The 9,815-nt window shown below is 54.0% G+C and overlaps 1 protein-coding gene across 1 annotated transcript in view; it reads left to right on the top strand.

Annotated features, from left to right (window-relative positions):
• LOC105065491 (protocadherin gamma-A7) overlaps positions 1 to 7,495 on the top strand; it is a 126,611-nt gene extending 119,116 nt beyond the window's left edge. Inside the window, exons 5-6 of the mRNA XM_074355060.1 lie at positions 2,077 to 2,165; positions 7,090 to 7,495. Of these exons, the coding sequence (XP_074211161.1) occupies positions 2,077 to 2,165; positions 7,090 to 7,316 (316 nt within the window). The 3' untranslated portion in view covers positions 7,317 to 7,495. The remainder of the gene's footprint in view (positions 1 to 2,076; positions 2,166 to 7,089) is intronic.
• Positions 7,496 to 9,815: the final 2,320 nt, after the last annotated feature.

The raw sequence follows: 9,815 nt of genomic DNA on the forward strand, positions 1-9,815 counted from the left end.
TGCAGTTGTGCACTTTCTGCTGGGAATCATTTTGTGTCAGTTTGTCCTGTTGTCAGTGATGCTCATTTTGTTCACTGATAAGGTGGTATCCCCAGATCTCCCCGTGACAAAGATGCTTATAAATATTGGTGATTAATACATAACTTGTGGGTGACATTTGAGACTTTGCAGTCACCTTTCACTGCTTTTAGTATTTTAGTATTCACCCATGAGCCTTGTCTCAGACTGTTTCTTATATCAGTGGTTCTATCAACCCTCCTGCATTTGTTTAGCTGGCTTCCTCCTGCAAGTCAGTGGGATAGTTTCTTGAGGTTTAAATTCCTTGTCTTTTCCTCAGGGAAGCCTGGATGGGCTGACTCCCTAATCCCGACTAGGTGAGGGCTTTCCTTTGCCTCCTGCTCTTTGCCTCCATGTCACTTGTCATAATTGCAATGAAACCATTACATAATTATTTAATATCAGTTTCTCAGTGGAGATTGTGAGCACTGTAAAGTCAGACTATTTCAGTCACTTTCACAGCTCTGACCCCAGCTCCTAGCCCAGTGGCTGGTATGCAGTAATTGCTCAATAAATACTGGTTGAATAAATGAATCCAGATCTGATTCCAGCTCTTCCCACCCCGTGGAGGGAGAAATGACATTCCTGCTTTCTCCTCCATCCCTAACTCTTTGTTTGCTGTGATGGCGTAGAGGACACCACGCAGCAGCTGTGTGCTCTGATCTGAGCCTTTGGCTGAATCCACCTAGTTGGGGATAGGGAAGTCCAGACCAGGGGAAACTAAGCTGGGACAGACCTTGGAAAAAATGTAAAGCAGTTCTTGACTGCTCATCCACTGTGACAAAATACACGCGCACTCACACGCTCGCACTCACTCACTCACACTCACTCACTCTTTAAAGCCTCTAAGGTGTTCCCTGCAGCCGCTGCCCTGGTGCCACATCTTACCCCGTAGTAACGTAACTCCACAGGTCTCCCACTCATTCAGGCTCCAAGTATGTATTGATGAACTTAGGTGTTGCAGACCATGCAAGGGTCACCTAATAGACTGGGTGTCTGTCAGGCTGCTTCCCCCTCCCCTCAAAAATGGAAATCATTTAATCCTTGAAAATTTCCCCCCCAAAGCACAGAAATAGTCACTATGGGAAAAATCCAAGTTGAGTTGGCATTCCTTAGAGTTCTTTTACAGGTTAACAATTTAACAATTGAGAATCACTTCATGTTTCTCTCAATGCTTGGAGCACCTAAAGGTCTTAACAAGGTGCTTCAGTAGGAAAGGGCAGGGGCCTGGTTCCAGAGCTCACGGAGCTGGATCTGGGGCGGAGCAGATGGTACAGCAGCCGTGCCCCCGGGGCAGCTGTGGGGTTGGAAGCACAGTGGAGGCACCTAGTCTAGCCTGGGTGGGTTTAGGGATTCCCTCTGGCAAATCATATTCATGTTACCGAGGCAGAGGTAGGCAATTTGCATTTATCTGCCCAGGATGCGCTGCAAGAGAGAGTCTGAGGAATTAGGGGAAGTACCTCAGAAAAGGTTTGATGATAGAATGCTGGGGAGTGGGGTTGAGAGTGTTCTTATAACACAGGCAGGGCTGGTTCTTATGTGACCGTGGGTTTGATTCTGGTGACTCAGCAAGCCACTGAAGTGATCAGATTTGAGTTTTAAAAACCTCTGTCTCCCTGCTCCCAGGCCTTGTGGGGCCTCCCACCTCTCCCCCTGAGTTCTCATGCTTTTCTCCAGCTCTGACACATCTTCTCTCATTTCCCACCTCCACCGTCCTGCCCTCCCTCAATGGGAGCCTCTGCTTCCTCAGGGAGGACAAGCTGCAGTGTGTCCTGCTGCACCCCCCCACCCCCCTCCAAGGGCCATGGTGTCTGAAACCGGAGAAAGCTGGTTTGGGGAAGTGGCAAATGGGGATCTGGCTTCCGGGTTGTATAAGCTGCCTCCTAACTTGCTGAAAGGGAGCAGGGCTTGGGCGCTGGCTGGGGATTGGGATAGATCTGGGAGCCCTGGGAGAGGACGGGAGGAATGTGAGCTGGGCTGGCCCGGGAGACCAAACTCACCATCCCACTCTCTCCCCAGCTCCCAAAATGGCGATGAAACCGGCACCTGGCCCAACAACCAGTTTGACACAGAGATGCTGCAAGCCATGATCTTGGCCTCCGCCAGTGGTGAGTTGTGCCAGTATGCGCAGGATGGGAGCCCCGGGCTTCTGGGGTGCATCCCACAGTACCGTGCCCTGAGACCGGCTTTCTGCCTGTGTGGTTCCTCCGGACCTATCGGCAGGTCTGAGAGGGCTGATAGCTGCAGGTTATAAAGCCACATGAGGGAATAGCTGAGGGGGGAGGTGTCCTGGGATGCACAGAGGGAAGTGAACAAGGGAAGATCTTTGCAGGACAAGTGGGGAGTAGTGGCTGAAAGTCCAGCCCCTAGAAGGGGACCGCTATCAGTCAGGTCCTAACTCTACCCCTCACTATCTTTGTGACTCTGATCAATGTGCTTTCTCTCTCTAAACCTCAGTTTCCTCAGCCAACAAAATAGGGGCAGGGACTTCAAAGAGTTGCTCTGCGGATCAGTGAGATGATACCACAAAGCAGGACCTGCTGGGCCTGGCACACACAGGCCCTCAGTCCCTCCCCAGCAGGGAGAGCACACTCTGGGCACATGAGATCCCTTCTCTCTTTTGTTGCCCCCACCTCCAGAGCAGGATTTTGGTTTTCCCACAAGGCTAACGAAGAGCTTGAACAGGCACTAGAGATTCAGATGATGGCTGTCATCCCTGAGGAGTAACAGGAGTCCTGAGCGGGCAAGCAGAATAACATCACTGGTACCGAAAAGTGCTGCAGGCTTTGGAGGCAGGCTGGCCTGGATTGAATCCTAGTGCCACCCCTTGGCTGAGCGTCCTCGGGCAAGTTACTCGGCCCCTCTGGGCTGCAGTTTCACTGACTCTAAAGTCAGTATAACAGTAACAGATCTCCTTGTGGGGTCGTGAGGGCAGAATGTAAGGCCTCAGCACAAGGGCTGGCAGAGAGTAAGGGCACTCTATGCAGGGGCTAATACTGAATAACTATTATCTCACGTGACCCACGGTGGCGTAGAAGCCAGGATTAGAAGAATGCCCGTTAATAAGGACTAGCTCCGGAGCAGCACATCCTGGGCTTGTATGGAGACTGGCAGAGGAGGAAGGCACTGGCCTTACAGAGCGAGCTGAGAGCCCTGCCCTCCAGCATGTCTGGAGGGCCGGTGGGTAGAGCCGGGGAGAGGCAGAACCATGATCACCAGAGTCATGCCCGTGTCCTGAGGAAATTGAGACATCACTTGCTCCAAGGCACCCACTTTGAGCTGCAGACTAGTGATTCCAAGCCAGCCCGACTCCCAAGTTCGTGCTCTTTCTCCTCCAGTGACCATGTCTGGCTTTCAATCCAGCCTCAGTTTCCCTTTTCGCTGAACACTTTTAGAGGCTGAACTTCTCTCGATGCCCTCCCTGCATTATTCTCTCAGATTAGAGTTCCAGATAAAATACAGGATGGCCACTTGATTTTTAAATTCAGATAAACAACAAATCATATTTTAGCATAAGTAGGTCCCAAATGTTAGAACTGGGACATGCTAACACACACAAAAAATTGCTCACTGTTTACCTGAAATTCAGAGTTAACTGGCCACCCTTGGCTTTTATTTGCTGAATCTGACAAGCCTTCCCCAGATGTCTGAGGCTGAGTGGGGCCAGGCCCTGGGTAGAGAAGAGTGAGGGGGAAGTGGCGGGGGTGGGGGGCCAGCCTTCTGGGACAGAGCTGGCCCAGGTCTGGGGCTGTAATTCTAAGAGAGGCCAGATGCTGAGGATGAAAAAGGCAAGTGGCTAGGTCTGAGAAGATGCCAAAAGTTGGGTTCTTGAGAGAAGTAAACAGACAGTAAGGTATATTTAGCTAGGGTGGCTTTGAACCCTAAGGCCAGGAAGCAGGCTTTTTAGCCTAAAATCCAGATTTTGAAAACAGAAACGGAGTCAGTATTTATAGTCCCAAACCCTCCCAGAAGGTCCCCTGAGTCACGGCAGGCTGGCCGCCCGGGATTCACCCCTCTGGCCACACAGGGCCTGACCCAAGTGTAAGCCGGGGCCTTGGTGGGGTGGGCCTTGCGGGCGGAGGTGGTGGGGTCAGGCCCTCTTCTCACTCTCACACCCGCTCCCTGGCCCTGGAGTCCGGCCCAGCCAGGCCTGCGGGGCTGCCACAGGGGAGTAAGTCAGCCGGAGAGTCAGTGTACTTGGGAGGCTTTTTAAATAAACACTTCAGGGAAGGTGTGCTCTCAAGGAGGCTGCGGTTTGCAGCTCAGCTGGCTCTGGTCTGGCTTGACCAGACCTCTGGGCTGCTCTGGAGTGGCTGCCCTCAGCCCCGGGGCAGGAGGAGAGGGGAGGTTAGGGCTGGAAGCTGCTTCCTCAGGAGAGGCTGGCACAGGAGAGGAGGCTGGCCCTGCTCCCACCTCCTCCAGGCTGGAGGATGCCCGGGTGTTTTTTCCTTGCTGCTCTTCAAAGTCTGTTTCTCCTTGGACTAAGGGAGCATCCTGGTTCCTGCCCAGTATGGGTCTTGCAGGGGTAGAAGGAGGGGCCGTTGGAGACTTGATGCTACAGAAGGTCAGAGCTTGCTATCCAACTGCTCCTCCTCAGATTTATAGATGGGTAAACAGTGGCCTGAGTCAGGCAGGGCCTCGGCCAAGGTCACGGAGCTCATCATGGCAGAGGTGACCAGACGCAACTCCAGCGTCAGTCTCTTTCTGTTACACTCTAGGTCTCCCCATCTTCTTTCCTCCCGGTCCAGCCCAGCTTCACTGCATCGATAGGGCCCAGGCCAACATCAGGTCTGTGCTTTAGGGGAGGAGGTGGCAGGGGCTGGTTTTGTGATTTGCATACACTCAGATGCTCCTTAGAGATCTTGGGTGCCTATAGGATGTGGGTGGGCTTGGCTTCCAGTTACCCAGTCAAGCCCTTCCTATCTATCTATTTCTGCCTCCCTTCTCCTTGTTTCTCCCCATTTCTTCCTCTTTTTCTTTGTGTGCATGTGTCTTTCTGTCTCTCTCGAGTGCGCGCTCTCTCTGGTGCCTCTGAGGTCCTCCCCTCAAGCCCCTAAATCATTCTGGAATCCTGGCTCTTGAAGCCGGATCTGGGCCCCCTCCCCCCAGCACTTGAAGTCCTAGGCTGGAGGAGGGGCTGTGGGAGGGGAGGGGGAGGGGGCAGGGCAATGGAGGATGGGGCCCCCTTCTGGAGTTAATTAGGGAAAACAGGGAATTTTCAGTGGAGTGAAAGGGCTCGGGGAGGGCCTGGCCTGGGGAAAGAGAAGAGGAAGTGGGCAGCTGCTCCCTCCCACCCAACCCACTACACCCCCCCCCCCACCCCGTCCCAAGGCCACGGGATCCTGGGATTTGGGACTTGAAATGGAGGCTGTAGAAACCTGAGCACTGGAGTGAGGAGGCGGCGAGGCCCAGGCTCATCTTTCCTCTGCCTTCTCTTACACCCCTCCCACTCGGGTTTGTTCCCTGAAAATATTTCCTGTCTCTTATTTCTCAATCCCTGGTTGGTGTCCCAGGATTACTCAGCCTCTCCAGCTTTAGTCATCCAGGGTCTGGGGCAGGGGTAGTGGGAGGCCAGTGTCGGGGGTTGGGGGGGAGCCCTTCTGCCTGAGGGGCTGGGCTGGGCATTCTTGGGCTTTTAACCCTTCCACCACCTGAAGACTCCAGCAGGAGCCTCCTGAGACATCAGCCAGAGTCATCAAAACTCTTGGTTTTTTAATCCCCCTGGAGGCAGTCAGGGAGCATGCAGGGGGAAGCAGTGACCTTGTGTGATGGGGATGGTCAGATGGCAGCAGCTAACATCTAGTGAGCACTTACCATGCGCCTGTGCACCGTCTCCTTGAGTCCTCAGGAAACCCCAATGGGGAGGGTACGTCTTTGTTTCTCTTCTTTTAACGTGCAGACAGATTACCTGGAGATCTTGTTAAAATGCAGATTCTGAGTGTCTGTGATTCTAACAAGCTCCCAGGCAACGCAGAGCCAGGGCCAGAATTTGTACTTCTCTGGGCCCCAGTTTTTGTTGTGCCCAGCGGGAAGTTGGGCTGGAGGCTCTTTGATGTCACCTATAGCTCTGTCACTAAGCGTGTGCCTACACTGTACTTAGGACATCTGGTCTGGGATCTTCATCATCTCAGCCTCATAGAACACAGCTCACCACTGTCCTCTCTCCCCTCCTTTACCCTCAGAGGAGTAAGGAGGTCCAGGCCATTGGTGGTGGTGACGACCACACTCTACAGCATATGCTTAAGATACACTTAGACTTAGCGCTGCCCTCACCTGTCCTGGCCGGTATGGCCTCGGGCTAGTCTTTTAGCTTCTCTGAGCCTTGCTCCCCTCAGCTAGAAAGCGGGAATAATAGCACACACCTCCCTGGGTTGTTGTGTTGAGGTTAAAAGCCGTCCTGCATGTGCAGCATCTAGCAAGGTGCTTGGCACCGGGTTGGCATCAACTACCGTCATGAGATGAATGCCTGGAAGAGCACCCCTCCTAACTAATGATGGAACAACGAACTGCCCTCTGTGCCCAGCACTCGGGGAGAAGGATAGGAGCTGCACGAGCACGAGCTCCCTTGTCACGGCCCTCCGGGAGCCCATGGTCTAGTGTGGAGACCAGAGAGGCTGCCTTGGGCAGGGCAGGGACTTGAGTCAGTGTCTCAGACCTGAGAGAAATAACAGCCAGCATGTTTGAAGACCTTGCCGTGTAGCTGTACGTATATCATCTTGGTTAGCCTTCACCACAACCAGAAGAGGTAAGTACTATTATTATCCCCATTTTGCAGATCAGCAAAATGAGGAGACATGGGGAGTTTAGGTAGATTTGACCAGGATCACAGGTAGTAGGTAAGAGTTAGGATCAAACCTAGGCTATCACTCCTGAGCCTCTTACATCTACCCCTTGGGGATAGAGACGGCATTTCCAGTGCTCAGTGAGGTTGGGGCTGGGAACTTTGCAGGTATTCATTAACTACTTGTGCTATAAGAGAGTGACTGTTGGGGACCCTGAAGTTCAGCCCCTCACCTTCCCTTGTCTCTGCAGAAGCTGCTGATGGAAGCTCCACCCTGGGAGGGGGCGCCGGCACCATGGGCCTCAGTGCCCGCTACGGGCCCCAGTTCACCCTGCAGCACGTGCCCGACTACCGCCAGAATGTCTACATCCCCGGCAGCAATGCCACTCTGACCAACGCAGCTGGCAAGCGAGATGGCAAGACCCCGGCAAGTGGCAACGGGAACAAGAAGAAGTCAGGCAAGAAGGAGAAGAAGTAATTCGGAGGCCAGGCCTGGAGCCACAGGGCAGCCTCCCTCCCCAACCAGCCCAGCCTCTCCCTACCTGTACCCAGGCCTCGGATTTTCAGGGCTCACCCCCAGGATCCTGGTAGGGGCCCAGGCCATGCTCCCCTTGGGAAACAGAAACAAGTGCCCTGTCAACACCCCCCTCTCTGCCCCCAGGGGATTGAATATGCAAAGGGAGTTCTGCTGGGGACCCCCATCCAATCAATTGCTGTGCCCGTGGGGGTAGTGGGGTTAGTGTAGACACCATTTGTCACCCCCCTTTAGTTACAGCTGAACTCTTCCATCTTCCAATTCCAATCAGGCCCATCCATCCCCTGCCTCCCTCCTACCCACCCCACCCCACCCTTCTCAACAGCTCCTCTTTCTTGAGTAAGTGGTTGGGGTGTTGAGGTACCTGGTGACCTAAAAAGGATGATAGTTTTGAAGTACTGGAAGGGCATCATGACCTCTTGGCCTCTCCTTCAATCCTCAAACTTCCCCCAGAGCATGGTTTGGTGCCAGTCCCTTCATCTCCTTCCAGAACCTGAGACCAAGCTCAAGTTTTGGGAGACCTGGTCACCATTGCCGTGGTACTGACGCTTGCTGGATTTGGGGAGGGCATTTTGCTACCATGCCTCTTCCCGACACCCTGGGGACCAGTCTTTTGTTTCATTTTTTATTGTTTGATGTTCCCACTGCATGCTGTGACTTCCCTCTTCCCAAACAAGAGATTCCATTGCATGTTCTCAGACAGTATGGGGTGGTAAGATACAGAAGGGAAAGGTAGGTATGTTGATGGGGGGATGGACAAAGCTCGACCCATCAGTTAACAGGGCTTGCGGGAGGCTCTGTATGCCACCAGGATACTGACCAGATCCCCAAATTCCAGCCATAAATCAAGCACCAGGCTGGACCCTCATCTGTCGTATACAGGGCAGCCCAGGCAGCCAGCTTTGGGCTGAGCTACCAGCACCAGTGGATTTAAACTGGCATTACAGTCCAGGGAAATTCTGAGCAGGTTTGGGACCAGGTCCCCTGGAGAGTTCAGTGGGGCCTCTGTGGGTGCTGGGTACTCCAGAGGTGCTGCTGGTTGAAGGATCACTGTGGCCCCAGCAGGAAGGATGGGCCAGCTAGGCCATTTTTGGTCCCTGGGTTGAGGAGGCAAGGAGCTAGAGCAGGGACCAAGTAGATAGAAAGTGTCAGCCCAGGATTAGGGTCCCTGCATTCCCGAATCCCCAGTCCTTCAACTTGCCAGGTGCCATGTCTTCTCTGTGAAGCCCGCTGCCCAGGCCCCCAGTCCGCCCCCTAGTGGCCAGAGCCTGGTTAAAGTCCCCCAGTGCCTCCTTGTGCATAGACCTTCCTGTGCCCACCCCCTTCTGCCCGGGGGTCCCGTTCATCCAGCGGGGCTTCGCGAGAACCCCACCCCCGCCCTTACAGTAGAGTGTAGAGCCCCCTCCCTCTTTTGGCTGGTGTAGAATAGCCAATAGTGTATGTAGTGCGGCGTGCTTTTCCGTGATGGCGAGTGGGCAGGGGGCGGCGGGCTTCGCGCAGCCGTCTGTCCCCAAATCTGCCTGCGGCGGCCCGTGCTGTGTTTTGTGCTGTGTCACGCGCTGCGGCGACCCCCTCCCGCGTACTGACTCCTATAAGCGCTTCTCTTCGCATAGTCACGTAGCTCCCCACCCCCCTTCCTGTGTCTCACGCAAGTTTTATACTCTAATATTTATATGGCTTTTTTTCTTTGACAAAAAAAAAATTAAAGGGTTTCTTCTGAAAGGTTGAACGTTTCTGTGTAAGAGATGGGGGCTCCTGGCATGTGTGGCTGAAATGATAAGAGGTATATGCTGGAAGAAGAGCAGGTTCCGGAGGCGATTATTGTGTTCGCATCTTGGTTTTGTTTGTCATGGCCCGAGAGTCTGTGTATTTGTTAAATGCGGCTGTGTATGCGTGCAACACCACGTGCATGTGTAATAGTGCACGACGGTAGTGGTGCTTGTGGATCTGTACAATGCGTGTGTCATGGGCTTGCGGGTCCGCCGTGGGGGAGGGGCCCTCCGCGCGCGGCGTGGCGGTGTGCGTGCGCAGCTGTCTCCAGGCAGAAGAGGAGACCCTTGCGCGGAGGCGGGCGCGGGTTGGCAAATAGAGCTAAAGAGGGGGCGGTGGATTTTCTTGAGTTCCGCCCCTTCTCTGCTAAAATTACCACCCCGGAGCGCCCTCGCAGGCTTCGCCGGAAGAGGGTGGGTTCTCCTTTGCCTGCCTTCCTCCACGCCCCCCAACTCCCTAAACCCCACTGCCCAGGGGGCTTGGGAACCGAGAAAGGGTGGGAAGGAATGCTGGAGGCGATTCTCCGAATGCCGAGTCTATAGGTTGCCTCTGTTTTCCCATTTGGAATTTACGTTTTAGGTTGCCTCCCTGCAGCAACGCCATGGAAACGGTGGGATCCCCGCTTTCTTTCGTGTGTGCGGGAGAGAGGGGGTGTCAAGGGGACAGAAAGGG

This window comes from Camelus bactrianus, chromosome 3 (assembly GCF_048773025.1).
Source record: "Camelus bactrianus isolate YW-2024 breed Bactrian camel chromosome 3, ASM4877302v1, whole genome shotgun sequence".
In the NCBI taxonomy this organism is placed as follows: domain Eukaryota; kingdom Metazoa; phylum Chordata; class Mammalia; order Artiodactyla; family Camelidae; genus Camelus; species Camelus bactrianus.